The sequence below is a fragment of the Myotis myotis genome, unplaced genomic scaffold, assembly GCF_014108235.1.
Source record: "Myotis myotis isolate mMyoMyo1 unplaced genomic scaffold, mMyoMyo1.p scaffold_m19_p_17, whole genome shotgun sequence".
Taxonomy (NCBI): domain Eukaryota; kingdom Metazoa; phylum Chordata; class Mammalia; order Chiroptera; family Vespertilionidae; genus Myotis; species Myotis myotis.
The window spans coordinates 40052998-40071321 of NW_023416321.1; the positions used below are offsets into that span (position 1 = coordinate 40052998).

General features: G+C 52.1%; 1 protein-coding gene across 8 annotated transcripts; it reads left to right on the top strand.

Annotated features, from left to right (window-relative positions):
* The first annotated feature begins 4974 nt into the window (after nt 1-4974).
* Nucleotides 4975-18307, top strand: TNK1 (tyrosine kinase non receptor 1). 8 transcript variants are annotated; one of them, XM_036341398.1, is made up of 13 exons: nt 4975-5106; nt 6460-6624; nt 6768-6862; nt 6973-7164; nt 7295-7450; nt 7567-7850; nt 8106-8379; nt 15910-16004; nt 16300-16464; nt 16688-16770; nt 17139-17437; nt 17519-17614; nt 17699-18307. In XM_036341398.1, the coding sequence occupies exons 2-13, from the start codon at nt 6462-6464 to the stop codon at nt 17810-17812; spliced, it is 2016 nt and encodes a 671-aa protein (XP_036197291.1). In that variant the 5' UTR covers nt 4975-5106; nt 6460-6461; the 3' UTR covers nt 17813-18307. The 8 variants fall into 8 exon arrangements, with proteins under 8 accessions (XP_036197291.1, XP_036197292.1, XP_036197293.1 ...); XM_036341399.1 differs by having other exon boundaries at nt 16691-16770; XM_036341400.1 differs by having other exon boundaries at nt 6792-6862; nt 16691-16770.
* Nucleotides 18308-18324: the final 17 nt, after the last annotated feature.

Here is an 18324-nt window from a genome sequence, read left to right on the forward strand (position 1 = left end):
CCAGAGTGTTCTGCAGGAATCCCAGATGCTCAAAATCCAGGAGCATAATGATTTTTTTTTTTTTTTTTTTTGGCCGCTAGGTATTATTACTCAACAATAGATAACTAGAACAGTGGGGCAGAAAAAGGGGCTTAGAACTTGGCGCTGAAGGCCCTCGATATGTAGAGCCTCTCCACAGAGGGCCTGCGTGTCCTTATGATGTGGGGGCTGGCTTCCCCCAGAGTGAGTGACTCAAGAGAGAAAGGCAAGAGCCACACTGTCTTTTATGACCTCAGAAGTCACACACCATCCTTTTCAGAACAGCCCACTGATTACACAGGTTAGCACCATTCATTGTGGGCAGGCATTACACAACGTGTGAAGACCAGGAGGGGAGGGTCATTGGCAGCCATCTTGGAGGCTGGCTACCGCACATGTAGGCACAGTTAATTCTCCAATAACCTCAAAGGTGAGATACTCCTAATAGGTTTATCTTGAAGATGACGAAACAGAGGCACAGAAATATGAAGTAACTTGCTCAGATTCACAGGATGTGAGTGGTAAAGCTGGGATTCAAACTCAGGCAGTCGGGCTCCAGAGGTGAGGCCCAACCTACTGTGCTTTAAATGCCCTCAGCTCGCCCTAGCCAGTTTTGCTCAATGGATAGAGCGTTGGCCTGCGGACTGGAGGGTCCCAGGTTCGATTCCAGTCAAGGGCACCTGCCTGGGTTGCAGGCTCGATCCCCAGTAGGGGGCGTGCAGGGGGCAGCCAATCAATGATTCTCTCTCATCATTGATGTTTCAATATCTCTCTCTCTCCCTTCCTCTCTGAAAGCAATAAAAATATATATTAAATAAATAAATAAATGCCCTCAGCTGCACTGTAAGCTTGAAAGAATATGGTATGTATAAGCAAACCCCTGAGAAAGCAAACCAGCAGATACATACAAGGTGGTGGGCTGGTAACTCTGGAAACTAGTGAGACAAATGCAAATTGGGAAAGGATGAGGCCTCAAGGTCCGGGGAGATGGAGATGGGGTGATGGAACAGGAGGGTCTTACCTAAGGATCTTGGAAGAGCCAACCACATGGGGACATGGAGTACCAAATGGGGAGGGAGGCAGGGATGGTTTCACCAGGAAAATAATTATGGGTTATGTTTGGAAACTCCCATCCCCATCACTCCCAGCAAAGGATCTCTTAATGTCAAAAACCTTAGCTTCACCCTAGCCAGACGACTATCTCATCCGTTTGTTCACAAAGGTTACTGAGTACTTATCATCTGAGCCAGGCAGTAGATTGGGCATGGGGAACACAGCAATACCCAGGCAAGATGAAGTCCTTTTCTACCTGGAGCTTTGAGTCTAGCAGGGGAGACAGACAAGTTACTGGCAAATTCTACCAGAGCAATGAGGGCAAACACAGGGATGTTAGGGTGCAAGGACAGAGACCTGAGCAGTTAGGGATCGATTTCTTACACTTTAGCAGCGTCAAGCTGGGATAAGGGTGGGAACACTCTTCCAAGCAGAGGGAACAGCCATGCAAAGGCTCAGAAGAGAGCGAGATGCAGAACACGAAGGTGCTTTCCCTTGCTGAGAAGGAGACTGGGTGAGGTAGAAGGGAAAGAGCCCAGAGATCTCAGGGGTCAGAGCAGAAAAGATGCCACGGGGGCACTAATGTGGTTCCCGAAAGGAGCAGAGAGGTTTCGAAGGAGGGATGGGTTCCACCTCCAAGCTAAACCCAAGGCGGGAGCGGGGAAGGTGCCCTCTCTGCTGATCCTCCTGGATCTCTGCCCAGTGAGGAAAGACTTGGCCCCAGCGGTGTGAATGTGCTCATTCTTCTCGAATGCAGAGCCTATAGGGCATGGCAGAGGTTGGGATGGTGCCTGATTTGGGCCTCCAGGTTTAAGTATTCATCTTAGCATGAAGGAGATGCTCCCTGAGGGTGGTGAGGAGGGTCAGACTGTGCTCCCCAACACCCCACCCTCCTTTACTGGCAAAGGTGGGGATGAGAGGCACTTAACTCCCAAAGTAAGAAATCAACAGGGAGAAGGGGGGGAATAAAGAGGCCTCTGATTACCTGTTTGTTTTTTTCCAAGCCAAAGACAAAGGTGGGGCTGAGCCTCTACTTCTGACTTTCTGCTGGAACATGGAGGACCTAGGCCAGCTGACAGTGCCCCATCATCAGCCTCTTCTCCATCACGTAGGCAGGGCCTAGCCAGGGCCCATCTCTCTCCCCTGAACCAATGGTAAGAGTCGCTTTCCTGAGCTTCCTACTTCTCCTCTCTCACCTTTTCCCAGTCTCTTTCTATAGCAAGCTGGTTCTGTCATTCCCTATTAAAAACCCTTCAGTGATTCCCTGTAGGGCTCTAGGGTCAAGCCTTGGGCTGACCGGGTGGCAGGGCCACAAAGAAGTCCCAGCCTGGAGGGCAGAGCTCTCCTAGCATAATTAAGCCTGACCTTGTAGCCCTCCCTAATTCCTTCCTAAGTAGCTAATGGGCTGTGGGAGGTGCAGAAAGTGTTTGCCTAAGCAAGAACATTTGTATAAAAGTTAATCTACTCTTATTTTAATCAGACTATAAAATAAAGGCTTGCAGGCTGGGTGTTTTGTGCCCTCATCCAGGCACAGGGGATCCACTGAGCCCCAGCCGTATTCTCTTGTCTGTATTTTCTCCAATCCTTCACCACCCCTCCTCAGGTTCACCCTTGGCCAGGCTGACGCAGCACAGTTCCCAGAGTCACTGGGTAAGGCCCAAGCTCCTGACCATGTTCTGCAAGGCTCTGTAGAATGAATCCCACCAAGGCAGGTATTCTGTCTACTGTTCACCTGAGTGCCCATAATCTGGCACAATGAAAGCTTGCTGGAAGGATAAATTGATGCCTATTCTGCTACTGCCAACCTTTCTGGATGCATCTGCCCATATGTTCTACATTCCCCATGTGCTCTACACTCATGTGTTCATTCAACTCCCAGAGGACCTCTAGTACACTCAGACCTGTGAGGACACCAGACATTCAGAGAAAAATCAGGTTTCACATGCTCTTCCTTGAAGGAACTTATGGAGCCATTGTGTTTCCACCAAAAGAGTATGTAACACTAAGATGAATCTCAAAAATGTGTTGAATGAAAGAAGCTAAATGCAAATAATAAACACTGTGTAACTCCATTGATAAGAAAGTCAAGAGCAGGCAAAAGTGACCTATGGGTTTTAGAAATCAGAACAGTAGTTGCCTCTGGGGAATGGGATTGATTGCAAATGGGCACAAGGTGACTTTCTGGGATTGTAGGATTGTTCCAGGTCTTTTATCTGCATTAAGGGATGTGTGCATTTCTTGAAGTGCTTTGATTTTATACAGTTAAATTTGTACATGTTACTGAATGTAAGTTATACCTTATTAAAGTACTGTCAGCATAGGAAGTAATGTTCATATGACATAACAATGACCAAAAATATAAAAAAGACACACCCTCTCAGTGTATGAATTAAACAGCACATTAGCCATAACCAAAGAAAGAATTGGTGAACTAGAAGAAAGAGCTGAAGAGATTACATGGGTTGCATCATGGAGACAAAAAGAATGAAAGACATGGAAAAGAAGTTAAAAGACATGGAGGACAGAATGAAAAGGTCTAGCATACTTCTACTCAGAGTCCCCAAATGAGAGAATACAAAGAATGGAGAAAAAGAATAGTTGGAGAGATACTGGCTGAGAATTTTCCAAAACTGATGAAAGATGCAAATTCATAGGTACAGGAAATACAACATATTGAGAAGAACAAATAGAAAAGAATCCATAACTAGATACTTTGTAATAGAACTACAAAACACCAATAATGTCCTAAAATCAGTGAGAAAAGACATCACCTACAAAGGGATGACAATTAGACGAAGCAGACTTCTTCAAAATATGCATTGCACCTATTATATACCTACACTGGCTCAAGTACTAGGAACACATGATGAACAAGACAGACTCAGTCCCTGCACTGTGGCGCCTACAAGTGTACCAAGAACAACAGATGTGAAGGGAGCAATGACAGTGCGATGAGCCGGCCCAGGTAGGGTGAAGAGAACTGGCAAGAAAGCCATACAGATAGAACTGCGAACTATTAAGATTTTCCCATCAATGCTGGAAGATCCCAGGTGTTTATCAAGATGGGGTGGGCTTTTTCTTCCAAGGGGCTCTGAGGGCAGTAGCTGCTGTGCTCACCAATCCTGCCTTGGGACAGGAGACAGAAAAGATGTCCTAAGACTGGTGGCTTCCCTAGAAGCCCCGAGGGAAAGGAAGAGAGCATTCATCACGGTCCCAGACTGTGTCCCCACAGCCACAGGCCAAGTAGCAGTGTACAGGACCCCAGGATCAGCAGAGGTTACATGGGGAGATGGAAGTTATGCCAGAATGGGGCGAGGAGGCGCAGGGGCTGGGGAGGGGTGCCCGGATGTAGGGAATGCTGCTTTGATCACCAAGAACAGGTACCAAGCTGGGGTAGGGCTGAGGAGCTACTCAGAAGCTCTGTCCCGACCCCAATACACGACTTCCCGCATGAGCACCCCAAAGGTCCTCACACTTCAGAGCTGGGAAAAGGACGATGTCTTCCGTCTGGAACTCAGTTTAGACTGGGGACTTTCCGCACCACCTCTCTGCCCCAACTTCATCCCCAAACACCCCGCGCTGCCAGCCTTCCCCAGGAGAGAGCCAGGAAGGTCTGTCTCTCCCTACCAGGGCCGGGGCGACTTCCGGTTCAGCCTTATCTCCCCAGCGCTGGGGCCGGTGCGCTCGGTCAGGTGCTTATTCACCTAAGGGGCGGGCCCTGGATGAGAGGGGCGAAGGAATTGGCGAGAAAGGGTGTGAGGGACAGGACAAAGGAGAGTCTGGGGAGGCGTGAAGAGTTCTTTGGGGAAGGCTGGACGGAGGCTGGGAGGGTGGGGAGAGGCGGGAGGCGAGCACAGGCGTGGGAAGGGAGGTTGCTCTGGGTCTGACCCGGGGGGGAGGGGCCCGCCGCCCACGCAGCCTCACCTGGCCCGGCCCGCTGCCAGGTCCCGCCCCGCGCGGCCCCGGTCCCACCCTTCTCGGATTTAGTCCTGGCAGCTCCCGAGGCCGCGCAGCCGCCGCTTCCGCCTTTGCCAGGTGAGGGTCCTGGGCCCCCGGGGCTGGGGCTGGCGGGGCGCTGAGCCTGCCCGCCTCCCCCTCCCCTGCTCGGTCCTTTTCCCCTCCTGTCCCCTCTCTCGCGCTTTCCTCTTCTCACCTGGCCAGCGGTCCCGGCCGCCAGGTGACCCGGAGGGAGAGAGAATGGAGAGATCTGGCCTTCTCCTTCCCGCCCTGGGCCCTTGCTCGCGCCTCGTCCCTAGCCCGCCCCCGAGGTCCCAGCGTGGGGTCCCGCGCTTCCTCCCGGCTGACCTGTGTGTGCGTTGAAAGGAAGAGTTTGTTGGTGCAGGCGTGTGCGGGGAGTTTGTTTGTGCTGGCAGCCCGCGCCCAGAGCGCCCGGAGCCTGGTTCCTAAAGGCTGGCGGAGCTGCTCGAAGCTGAGTAAGAGTGACTCAGGTGCGCACGCGGGGCTCGCTGCTGCCGGGGAGGTGGCCTAGGAAGTGTCCGAGCTTAGATCCAGGCCTGAGCGATTGCAGGTGCTGCTGCCGGGGAGGTGGCCTAGGAAGTGTCCGAGCTTAGATCCAGGCCTGAGCGATTGCAGGTGCTGCTGCCGCCTGTGCAGGAGAGGCAGGGACCTGAACGCTCCGGGCGGAGGGGCAGTCTGCCTGCAGAACTCAGGTGTCTGTGGACAGTGGACCTTGATGCCTTGCATGTTGTGTGTGTTTATGTGGACCTGGGTGCTATGGGGCGATGTCGAGGGGGGCAGGGAATGGCCCTGTCTCAACTACATGTATGTGAGAGGGTATGTGACAGTAAGCCTGGGTTTTATGGCAGCATGCTAGAATGTGTGTGAGTGTGTGTGTATCTGGGTGTGGGAGGCAGGGTACCTTTGTGTGTATGTGCACACGTGTATGTGTGTGTGTGCCTACATGTTTGAGGTTCTGAGGTATGGTGTGGTTAGCATATCTGGGCATCTCTGGTATGTCTGTGGTAGGTCAAAATGTCTGGTGTGTGTATGAGGGTGTGCAGTGGTGTGTCTCGGTCTGAAAAGGCAGTGTGTCTGGGTGTCCTAGGGGTACAGGGCACTGTGCCATATCTCGGGAGTGAGCAGGGAAACATAGCTGGAGTCTGCAGTGGTGAGGTCTCAGGTGTGGAGGAGGCAGGTTTCTCAGTGATGGGGTAGAGGCCTCGGTCTCAGGCATGGGGAGCATTCCTCCTGGGGTGTGTTTGTGAGTGGAGGACATCTGTCTCTGATGTGTCCCTCCTTCTATACCTGAGGGTTTCTGATGGTTGAGGGTGGAGCTGGGGACCACATCCCTGGTGTCTGGGTGTCTGAGGTGCCTACCCCCGGCACTGGGTCTGAAGGAGAGCGTACCATCCTGAGTTCCTTCTCCAGACATGCTCCCGGAGGCGGGCGCCCCGTGGCTGCTGAGGCTACTCCGGGACACCCAGCTGGCCCAGTTTTACAGATCCATACTCGAGGAGCTGAATGTTACCCGGCCAGAGCACTTCGACTTTGTAAGACCTGAGGATCTGGACAGCATTGGCATGGGCCGGCCTGGTGAGGGACCCCTAGCCCCGAGGCCCTCCTCTCTCTCTCTCCAACCTGTTAGTTGCTACAACCCCCAATGCCCCTCCCACACCAGCCCTCTTCTTACCTTTAAATTCCTTGCATCATGCCCCCCCCCCCCCCATACCACCCAGCCCTTTCATTCTGGTCTCCCCCAGCCCAGCGCAGACTGGCTGAAGCTCTGAAGAGGCACCGTTTGGGGCACAAGCCTAAGAACTGGGTCTACAAGGTGTGTGTTTTGGGGCGGGGACGGGAGGTTTAAGGGGCTGGGGAATGGGCTGTGCTGAGTGGCAGGGTTCTGCAGGCTTCCACACCCCTGATTTCCCACCCCTGTTTCAGATCCTTGGGGGGTTTGCCCCTGAGCAGAAGGAGACCACCCCACCTTCAGACAACCCTCCGTCCCTCCCTGAGCCAGAGGGGGGACTCAAGTGTCTGATCCCAGATGGTGCTGTGTGCAGAGGGGAGCTGCTGGGCTCCGGCTGCTTTGGTGTGGTGCACCGCGGGCTGTGGACACTGCCCAGCGGTCAGAGTGTGAGTCCTCGGGGGGCCTGCTTCCTTCTGGGTGCCTGGGCCAGCTGCCCCTCGCTCTGCTGCCCTCTCGGCTCTGGCTCTGGTGTAGCTCTCCCTGCGGTGCCTGATGGTGCTTCTCCCACACCCCCAGGTCCCAGTGGCTGTCAAGTCCCTCCGGGTGGCTGCCGAAGGCTCCGCGGGCACGGAGCTGAGGGACTTCCTTCGAGAGGTGTCGGTCATGATGAACCTGGAGCACCCACATTTGCTACGTCTGCACGGGCTCGTGCTGGGCCAGCCTCTGCAGATGGTGAGCAGACCTGACGATGGCTCCCGGGACAGCCCCGGGCTGAAGTGAGACCGGAGGGTGGGTGGCCAGAGCCCCGTGGGGCCGGACCTCCGCTCATGAGGCGCCCTGCTCCGCAGGTGATGGAGCTGGCGCCGCTGGGCTCCCTGCACGCGCGCCTGACCGCGCCGGCCCCGGCACCCCCGCTGCCCGTGGCTCTGCTCTGCCTCTTCCTGCGGCAGTTGGCAGGGGCCATGGCGTACCTGGGGGCCCGCGGGCTGGTGCACCGGGACCTCGCTACACGCAACTTGCTGCTGACTTCGCCCTGCACGATCAAGGTGGCCGACTTCGGGCTGGTGCGGCCGCTGGGCGGCGCCCGGGGCCGTTATGTGATGGGCGGCCCCCGCCCCATCCCCTATGCCTGGTGAGTGAGGGGTGCGCCCGCAGTTTATCTCGGAGGCCAGTCGGGAGGGTGCGGGTCTGGAGGGCAGCAGCGGAGGGAACTGGTCCTCTGAGGGAGGCTGGACCCAGAGGAGTCCGTGGGTCTGGAAGGGCTTGGGGAGGAGGACTTCCGAGGACAGTGGGAGCACGGGGTGGGGGTGGGGGTTGGGGGGCATGCTCAGTGGCAGGTGGAAGCTCCAGGGCACATATCCAGCCCCCTTCAGCTCCACTTCCGCAGGTGTGCCCCAGAGAGCCTACGCCAGGGGGCCTTCTCTTCTGCCTCGGACGTGTGGATGTTCGGCGTGACGCTGTGGGAGATGTTCTCTGGGGGCAAGGAGCCCTGGGCCTGGGTCCCGCCCTACCTCATCCTGCAGCGGCTGGAGAAGGACCAAGCCCGGCTGCCTAGGCCTCCTCTCTGCTCCAGGGCCCTCTACACCCTCGCCTTGCGCTGCTGGGCCCTCCACCCTGCTGATCGGCCCAGCTTCTCCTCCCTGGAGGGGCTGATCCAAGAGGTGGGAACCCTTGCATCCCCCCATCTCTCTTCCCTCCATTCTTTCTCCCAGGGTTCCGTGCTCAAGACTAACCATACTGACTCCTGGGCTGGGGTCTGGGACCCCTGTTTGCTCTGAACAGAGCAGTCCCTACCTGCAGGGCACTAAGAGCCCTGGGGAGCAGCTTGGTGCTACATAGATGAAGGCTGAAGGGCGGAGGGCTGAAGGCCAAGAGAAGGGGGAGCTCAGAGCCGAGAGCCGTAGGTTGCAGTGGGCGTTTTCGAGGAAAGTTTCAGCGTGGAAGGGGAAGGCCCGGGTGCACGCTGCCCCACGGGAGGATCTGTAAGGCTTGGTAAACAACCAGAGCTGACCTATGGAGCACTTGACCTGTGTAAGATGCTGTACTGAGTGCCTTACATGTATCCTTATGCATGTTCACTCATTTAATCCTCACAGAAACCCAACAAGATCATTGTTACCTTGATTTTACAGACTGGGCAGTTCAGGCACTGCCAGTTTAGGTGACTTGCCTAAAGGTACACGTAAGCGGAGGAGTTGGGATCTGAACCAGTCTCTCTGACTTCAGGGCTATTCCCTAAATGACTATACTATTTCCGGTATTCTTTTGAAAACATTTTTGAAATCACTTTTTATTTTTCAATTACAGTTGACATACAATATTATATTCGTTTCAGGTGTATAGCCCAGTGATTAGACAATATAACTTACTAAGCGATCATCCCGATAAATCTTGTACCCATCTGATTCTACACATAATCATTAGAATAATATTGACCATATTCCCTGCTTTACACCCCCATGACTGTTCTGCTGCTATCCATGAGAGATTTATGTGAGAACGGAATATCAATTGGCTGCCTCCTGCATGCCCCCTACTGGGAATTGAGCCTGAACTCCAAACTCTTGCATGTGCCCTGACCAGGAATCGAACCAGCAACCTTTCCGTGCACAGACTGATGCCAACCAACTGAGCCACACCAGCCAGGGCTGTTTCTGTTGTGCTTGTCTCTTTATTTTGTTTTTAGATTCAATTGTTGATAGATATGTATTTAATGCCATTTTACTGTTCGTATTTTTAATCTTTTTTTTCCTTTCCTTCTCCTCACCTTCTCCTTCTTCTCCCTTTAACATTTCATCTAATACTGGCTTGTTGGTGATGAACTCCTTTAGTTTTTCCTTGTCTGAGAAGCTCTTTATCTGTCCTTCTATTCTAAACGTAGCTCTGTTGGATAATCTTGGTTATAGATCCTTGGTTTTCATTACTTGGAATATTTCTTGCTAATCCCTTCTGGCCTGTAAAGTTTCTGTTAAGAAATCAGCTGACAGTCTTATGGGAGCTCCCTTGTAGGTAACTAATTGCTTTTCTCTCTCTCTCTTTATTAAAAAAAATATATATATTTTTTTATTGATTTCAGAGAGGCAGGGAGAGGGAGAGAGAGATAGAAACATCAATGATGAGAGAGAATCATTGATTGGCTGCCTCCTGCACGCTCCCCACTGGGCATCAAACCTGTAACCCAGGCATGTGCCCTGACCAGGAATCGAACCATGACCTCCTGGTACATAGGTCAATGCTCAAGCACTGAGCCATGCTGGCCAGGCCTAACTGCTTTTCTTTTGCTGCTTTTAATATTTTTCTCTTTGTCTTTAACTTTTTGCATTTTATTATTATTTTTGTTAATCCTCACCCTAGAATATTTTTTCCATTGATTTTTAAAGAGAGTGGAAGGGATGGAGGGAGGTAGAGGGGATGAGAGAGAAACATTGATGTGAGAGAGATACATCGATTGATTGCTTCCCGCACATGTCCCAACTAGGGCAGGGGATCAAATATGAAACCCAAATATGTTTCCTTGACTGGGAATCAAACCCAAGACCCTTTGGTGTGCAGACTGATGCTCTAACCACTGAGAACACCAGCCAGGACAACCTTTTGCATTTTAATTATGATGTATCTTGGTTTGGGCCTCTTACTGGGGACTCTCTGCACTTCCTGAACTTGTATTCCATTTCCTTCACCAGGTTAGGGAAGCTTTTCATCATTATTTTATTTTATTTTTGTTTATTTATTTATTTATTTATTTATTTATTTATTTATTTATTTTAAAGTATTTAATATTTGAATAATGTTCACACTGTGGAACTGCAGAAAAACACAAAAAAGGAAAAATCACAAAATCCAAAGACAGACACTGTTCTATTTTTGTCATAGTATGATTCCAGGATTCTGCTGTGAACCTTATGCACCTGGGTTAAGTGTAGTGGCTACTCGATGGAGGCACTGCTGCCCCCTCAGGGATTATTTTATTTTTTAAATTTATTTATTGATTAAGTTCCTTTTCAAGAATAGTTTAGTGATGTTTAGAGAGAGGAAGGGAGAAGTGAGAAACATTGATGCAAGAGCGGAATATCCAACAGCTGCCTCCTGCATGCCCCTATTGGGGATTGAGCCCCCAACCCAGGCATATGCCTTGACCAGGAATCCAATCAGCAACCTCTCCCTGCATAAGACAATGCCCGACTAACTGACACACACCAGCCAGAACAATTATTATTATATTTAATCCTCACCTGAGGATATTTCCCATTGATTTTTTTATTTTTGATTTTTTTAGAGAGAGATGAAGGGAGAGGAGGGGAGAGAGAAACACTGATGTGTGAGAGAAACATTGATCAGTTGCCTCCTGTATGTGCCCCAACTGGGGATCTTTGTACCCTGACTAGGAGTGGGACCTGCAACCTTTTGGTGTGTGGGACGATGCTCTAACCACCTGAGCCCACCATCATTATTATTATTTTTTTTTTAATTAAATCTTTATTGTTCAGATTATTACATTTGTTCCTCTTTTTTTTCCCCCCATAACTCCCCTCCTCCCAGTGCCCGCCCCACCCTCCGCCCTCACTCCCCACCCACTGTCCTCATCCATAGGTGCACGATTTTTGTCCAGTCTCTTCCCGCATCTCCCACACCCCTTTCCCCCCCAGGAATAGTCAGTCCATTCCCTTTCTATGTCCCTGATTCTATTATAATCTACAGTTCATTCTGTTCATCAGATTATTTATTCACTTGATTCTTAGATTCACTTGTTGATAGATGCATATTTGTTGTTCATAATTTGTATCTTTACCTTTTTCTTCCTCTTCCCCTTCTTAAAGGATACCTTTCAGCATTTCATATAATCCTGGTTTGGTGGTGATGAACTCCTTTAGCTTTTCCTTATCTGTGAAGCTCTTTATCTGACCTTCAATTCTGAATGATAGCTTTGCTGGATAAAGTAATCTTGGTTGTAGGTTCTTGGTATTCATCACTTTGAATATTTCTTGCCACTCCCTTCTGGCCTGCAAAGTTTCTGTTGAGAAATCAGCTGACAGTCGTATGGGTATTCCCTTGTAGGTAACTGAGTTTCTTTCTCTTGCTGTTTTTAAGATTCTCTCTTTATCTTTTGCTCTTGGCATTTTAATTATGATGTGTCTTGGTGTGGTCCTCTTTGGATTCCTTTTGTTAGGGGTTCTCCGCGCTTCTTGGACCTGTAAGTCCATTTCTTTCACCAGGTGGGGGAAGTTTTCTGTCATTATTTCTTCAAATAGGTTTTCAATATCTTGCTCTCTCTCATCTTCTGGCACCCCTATAATTCTGATGTTGGTACGCTTGAAGCTGTCCCAGAGGCTCCTTACACTATCCTCGCATTTTTGGATTCTTTTTTCATTTTGCTTTTCCGGTTGGGTGTTTTTTGCTTCCTCGCATTTCAAATCATTGACTTGATTCTTGCGCTCCTCTGGTCTGCTGTCGGGAGTCTGTATAATATTCGTTATTTCAGTCCGTGTATGCTTAATTTCTAGTTGGTTCCCCAATATAAGATCGAGGGTCTCATTAGTTTTCTTGTAGATCTCATTAAGTTTATCGGCGGCTTCTAAACAGTTCTTGAGAGACCTTAAAAGTGTGGTTCTGAACTCTATATCTTCCATTGACAATTTTGTCCTGTTTCTTTGTCTCCGCATTTTGTTATGCTTCCTTGGTGCACCCCCTAGTGGTCTTTGTTCGCAGTCTTATAGTTAAATCTTGATTGTTGTAGCTAATTCCAGGGAGGGTTTGACCTCCAGGCCAAGTGGCTATGAGAATCAGCTGTGTCAGCAGTGAGAGAACTTCTGTCCTCTAGGGAGGTGCTAATCTGGCGTTTGCCTGAGGCTATCCGGCAAATGCCTGTGTGCAGGGCTTGGGCGGGGCGGGTCGCACAGGATCAACAGGGTGGGCCAAAGAGAGCAGTTATGGCGGCTCTCAGTCCTGTCCCCAGGGGCTCTGCCTCTCTGAGTCCCAGCACCCGCTGCAAAGCTCAGAGAGAAAGCTGCACTCGCTCTGACCGAAGCCAGACAGTCCCGCTTCTCCCGTTTGAGTCTGGGACCCTAAAGACTCGCCCGGATCTGGAGCTCAGAGTCTGCGACTCCCTCCCGATTGAAAACGCCAACCGCGCCCTCCGCCGCCAGCCCGCTCCGCGCACTCCGCACCTCAGAATTTGACTTCAGCACTGCGCCTCCTCTGAGTGTCCATATGCGTTTCTCTTTCCTCCTAGTTGTAGGACTTCCACTCAGCCAGCGTTCCTGTGGTTCTGGGTGATGTCCCTTCCGTTTTTTGGTTTCACTTTTGAAGTAGTTGTTCAAAGCAGCAAACTCCGGCGTTAACCTATGCCGCCATCTTGGTTCAAATAGGTTTTCAATTTCTGGCACCCCCAGGATGCAAACGTTGGAACACTTGAAGTTGTTCCAGAGGTTCCTTACCCTAGCCTCAATTTTTTGGATTTTCTTTCTTTTTGCTGTTCGGATTGGGAGTTTTTTGCTTCCTTATATTACAAATCGCTGTTTTGATTCTCAGCTTCATCTACTTTACTATTGACTTCCTGTAAGTTCTTCTTCATTTCAATTAGGGTATCCTTCATTTCTGACTGATTCTTTTTACAGTTTCTATGCCTTTTTTTTAAAAAAAAAAAATGTTTTTATTGATTTCAGAGAGGAAGGGAGAGAGAGAGAGAAATATAAATGAGAGAGAAACATTGATTGGCTGACTCCTGCAGGGCCCCCGCAACCTAGGAATCGAATTAGCAACCTCCTGGTGCATGGGACAAGGCTCAATTAACTGAGCCACACTGGCTGGGCCTCATGTTCTTTTTTTAAATATGTTTTTATTGATTTTAGAGAGGAAGGGCGAGGGAGAGAGAGATAGAAACATCAATGATGAGAGAGAATCATTGACCAGCTGCCTCCTGCATGCCCCACAATGGGATCATGCCCACAACCCGGGCCTGTGCTCTTGACCAGAATCGAACCTGGGACCCTTCAGTCCGCAGGCTGACACTCTATCCACTGAGCCAAACCGGCTAGGGCCTCATGTCCTTTTTTTAATGCTGTTGAAGTTCTTGCTAAGTTCACGTGCTCTTCCCCTAAGTTCGTTGAGCATCCTTATCACCACTGCTTTGAACTGCTTCTAGCAGCTTGCTTATCTCCATTTTGGTTGGTTCTTTTTCTGGAGTTCTGTTCTGTTCTTTCCTTTGGGACGTGTTTCTTTGTCTCCTCATTTTGGCAGCCTCCCTGTGTTTGTTTCTATGTATTAGGTTGAGCTGCTTTGCCTCCCAGGCTTGGTAGAGGCCTAATGTAGTATGTGTTCCACAGGGTCAGAGGCACAGGCTCCCCTTCACACGACCTCAGCACTCCAGGTGTGCCCACCCCTTCCTGTGGGCTGTGTGCACCCTCCTGTTTGCTGATTGCTGTTGGAGGGATTTACCCAGGCCAACTGGCTGCAAGGGCTGCCTGCGACCACCATGGAGGGTCAGCTGTGCAGGGGCCCATCCCACAAAGTAGGACTTACTTCAGCAAGGCTCTGGTGCCTGCTGAGTTCGCTCCTTACGTGTGTTGCTTGTGGGTCTGAAGCTGTTCACTGGGTGCACTGGCTCTGGAGCCTCCTGCAGGTGCAGGCAAAGATCAACAGCCACCTGTGTTCTGCCCAGGTCACCTGGCATGAGCTACAAAGCAATCTGCACATGACCGCTACTTGTGCTCAGCTTGGAGGTGTCCAGGAGAGGCCAAGCTGCAAGCCAAGGACAGCTGCCACTAGTATGGGGCCTGGGGCCACTTAGAAAGAGGTATGGGGCATGCCGAAGCCAGATGCTGCTTGTTTGAGAGATTTTGGGAATGTCTGAAGCATGAGCCAAGACAGGTCATTCATATGGAAAAGCCATTGGAAACAACTTGGGTGGGCCTGAAAGTTGGTGGGGCAAGGTCTCAGGGAATCACCAGGACTTGGAAAACAGTGATAGCCAGGTTGATGGAAACTTAGATATGGTACCCTCCTGCCAGCTCTGTGGGGGAAGGGCTCAGAAAAGGAATATGGCCTCTGCCTGCTCTTCTGTCTGAAAGCTGCCCCTCCAGCTCTTGCCCTGATCCCAGACACTTCCATTCCTCCCCATATGTCCCTGGTGCCTTTTGAGCTCCTGCCCCAGTGCTGGAATTCAGAGGGAGTGAATCCAAGTAAGTCTGTGCTTGGTACCTTTAAGAGGAACTTCCTGTGACTCCATAAGTCCCCCAACTCACTCGGCCACAATCCCCACTGGTTTTCACAGCCACAGCTATGGAGACTTCTCTTCCCAGTACTACAAGCCTGGAGTGGGGGACCAGGAGTGGGGCTGGGACCCCTCACTACTCAGGGGAGGACCTCTGCAGCCAAGATATCCCTCCCAAATTTTATCTGCCATACGAGGGTATCAGACCTGCTTATTCTTCATATCCACTCCTCCTACCAGTCTCGATGTGGCTTCTTCTTTATATCCTTAGTTGTAGGACTTCCATTCAGCTAGATTTCAGGCAGTTCTGAATGATGGTTGTTATGTAGTTTAGTTGTATTTTTTATGTGGTTGTGGAAGGATGTGTGTCACATTTACCTACGCTGCCATTTTGACTGGACGTGTTAAAGGAATTTAGTCTTTAAGGGTACTTGGAAGCCATGAAAGAATTTTAAGCAGGGAAGGAACAAGACTTCACATATTGTATCACTCTGGCTTGGTGGGTGCAGGAAAGGATTAGAGGGGTGACACTGAAGATGGGAAGCCCAGATAGGAGACAATAGCTGTGAAGCAGAAGTGATGTGAAGAGGTCTGGGTGAGGGTTGAGACACTGGAGCTGGAAAGAAACAGGAACTTTCCAGAGGTGCTTGGAGGTGGATGTGATGGGCCCGGGTGTGGAGTAAAAGCAGGATGCAGGATGCCGCCCCCGTGATCTCCCTAGCTAGAGACAGACCCCCCTCCTCTTGCTCCCTGGCCCCTGGGCTGTGTCCAGCTTGGCATGGAATCCAGGTCTGCCTCCTCCACTGGACTACAATTGGGGGACAGGGAGGGACAGTCCCATCCTGGGCCCAGAACAGAGGACATACCTGGAATGGGTTGGATTGGTGGGTGCATAAACTAAGAGGAGTCTCTTTCTGCCCTGCTCCATGGTACCCTCTCACTCAGGCCACAGCACAGCCACCCCTTCCCCCTGTTTCTACAGGCCTGGCCTCCTGAGGGGCGCTGTGTGAGGGACGTCTCAGAGCCAGGTGCCCTGAGGATGGAGTGTGGTGATCCCATCACTATCATCGAGGGCAGGTGAGTGCCTCCTGTTTCCTACGAATCCCCAGGAGGACTCCCTCCCAACATGCCTGACCCTGGTTGCTTTTCTGCTTCCTCCGCAGCTCCTCCAACCCTAACCCTCTGCTTCATTCCCTGAGAGCTCCAGTCCTGGCCTCCTGGCTGGAGCATGCCCACAGAGCCCTTTTGTGCTGGGGAGAAAAAGGCTTTCCTTCCTCCAGGCAGATGCAGCTCCACGGCACACAGCTCGTGAGCTGAACGCATGTGGGGGCCCAGCCTCCACTCCCCCCTTGTTTTCACCCTCTTTCCGTAGCCCCAGCTCCACAACCTGGAAGGGCCAGAATGGTCGCACATTAAAAGTGGGCAGTTTCCCAGCCTCGGCAGTGACGCTGACGGACCTGAAGGGCTCGCCGGCAACCTGTCCAGTCCACAGAGGCTCCCCTGCCTGGGGAGAGCAGAGACGGGGAAGCGTGGACGGGTAAGGACCTGAAAGAGTGGGGACAGAGCTGGGCTGGGGAACCGACCAAGTTCAGCAACTGCTCTGCAAGGGAAGCTTGGGGAGGGGCCGGGGTCAAGCTGGGAGCTGGACGTGCCTTTTAGAAGCTTCACTCTGGGTCTCAGAAGGGGAGCCCCAGAGATTCTGGGAGGAGACACTGATGTCGGGTGGGGCTGGGGTAGAAAACGAACTGGGTCACTCTCAGCAGGGCCAGAGCCAAGGCAAAGCTTCGGGAGCCACCTCCGGCTCAGGGTCAGAGAAGGAACGTGCCCCTGCAGAGGAGAAAGGGTGAGTGTGGGGGAAGGGCAGGTCCCCAGGGTCTCTGGGATCAAGAACAGCCCTCAGCTCTGCCCCCTGCTCTGGATCCATGCCTTTGACATATGACTTCCCCACATATGACTTCTTCTTCCACCACTTCCTTCTGCCTGTTGACATCCCAGCTGCCCTTTAAATCTGCCTTGGGCACTGCCCAGCATCTCCACCTGCAGCGCCTGCGCTGTCCGTTCTTTGGGGGCGTAGCTGCCCAGGCCTGGCAGCTGTCTTATTGTCCCACCTCACACAAGGACCACCCGAGGACAGCACGAGCAGACAGAGTGGGACGAAGGCAGGGCCCTGCACCCAGGCTTCCTCTCAAGATGTTTTTTCTCGCTGTGCAGGCATTTCCAAGAGTCTGGAATCTGTTCTGTCCCTGGGCCCCTGCCCCACAGGAGGTGGTTTGAGCCCCCCTGAAGTTCGAAAAGCCAGAGATGTCCCCCAGGGGCCCCCAGGCCTGCCACCCCGCCCTCCCTTTGCCTCCGGCTCTTCTCAGTCCAACCAGCCCCCCAGGGAGCGGCCTCCCTGGCCCAAAAGAGAACCCCTGCACAGTCACCCCTTGGGAGCACCTGGAGCCAGCAAAGCCGCTGTTCTCTCCGGAGGTCTCTTGCCCGACCCCGATTTGCAGAAGAGGGTTATGGAGGTGAGGTGTCCCCGAAGTGGCTGGTGTCCAGAAGGGGCTGCAGGCCGGGGTGAGAGCCTAAGTGAGGCTTTGTCCCCTAAGGTGGAGCTGAGCGTACATGGAGTCACCCACCAGGAGTGCCAGGCGGCACTGAGAGCCACTGGAGGAGATGTGGTTTCTGCCATCCAGAACCTTAAGGTAAAGGCAGACCCTTCTCTTGGGCTCCCACCTCTCCTGCCCCTGCCCTCTGGCACTCAGCTGCCCTCCCTCCTGCTTCCACAGGTAGACCAGCTCTTCCACCTGAGCAGCCGGTCCAGAGCCGACTGCCGGCACATCTTGGAGCATTACCACTGGGACCTCTCAGCGGCCAGTCGCTATGTCCTGGCTCGGCCCTAGCTCTGCTCCTTTAGACATGGACACCAGATGCACCAAGGAGCTGACCCTGTGGGGGCGAGCAGAGCAGAACAAGGTCCTGAAAGGGTGTATGTTCTCATCTGAAGAGAGCCTGCCATAGGCAGGTCCAGGAGTCCAAGGTTGGGCACTGACGCGTGTCTCCGACCCTGCCTCTTGGCCTCTGAAGGCTCAAGCTCCCTTGGCTGGGCCACGGAAGGATCTAGTCCACCCTTGCTCACCACATTGCCAACCAGGAGGAGGACTTGGAGGAACAGAGCTGCTACCCGCCATCCCCATAGGAAGCTTGTCCTTGCTACAGAGAATGCCCAAGCGGACACACTGAACCCTGGGAACAGCCATCCTGAGCTGCCTTCAGCTCCACACTGAGCTCCGGGGCACAGCCATCTCGGATGATGGGAGCAGCCGTACTGACTTGGGGCACGTGGCCCAAACTGCCGGGGCCGGGGCCGCAGCCATCATGGGTGAAGAAAGTTGCTGTCTAGGATGCAAGGACA

Excerpts from the sequence above, each read along its gene's own strand:
- TNK1 (XM_036341395.1), top strand. The coding sequence starts at position 6,462 with ATGCTCCCGGAGGCGGGCGCCCCGTGGCTGCTGAGGCTACTCCGGGAC. Across the intron at positions 6,625-6,767 it reads CATTGGCATGGGCCGGCCTG|CCCTTTCATTCTGGTCTCCC; the intron begins GTGAGGGACCCC and ends CATACCACCCAG. Across the intron at positions 6,863-6,972 it reads CTAAGAACTGGGTCTACAAG|ATCCTTGGGGGGTTTGCCCC; the intron begins GTGTGTGTTTTG and ends CCCCTGTTTCAG.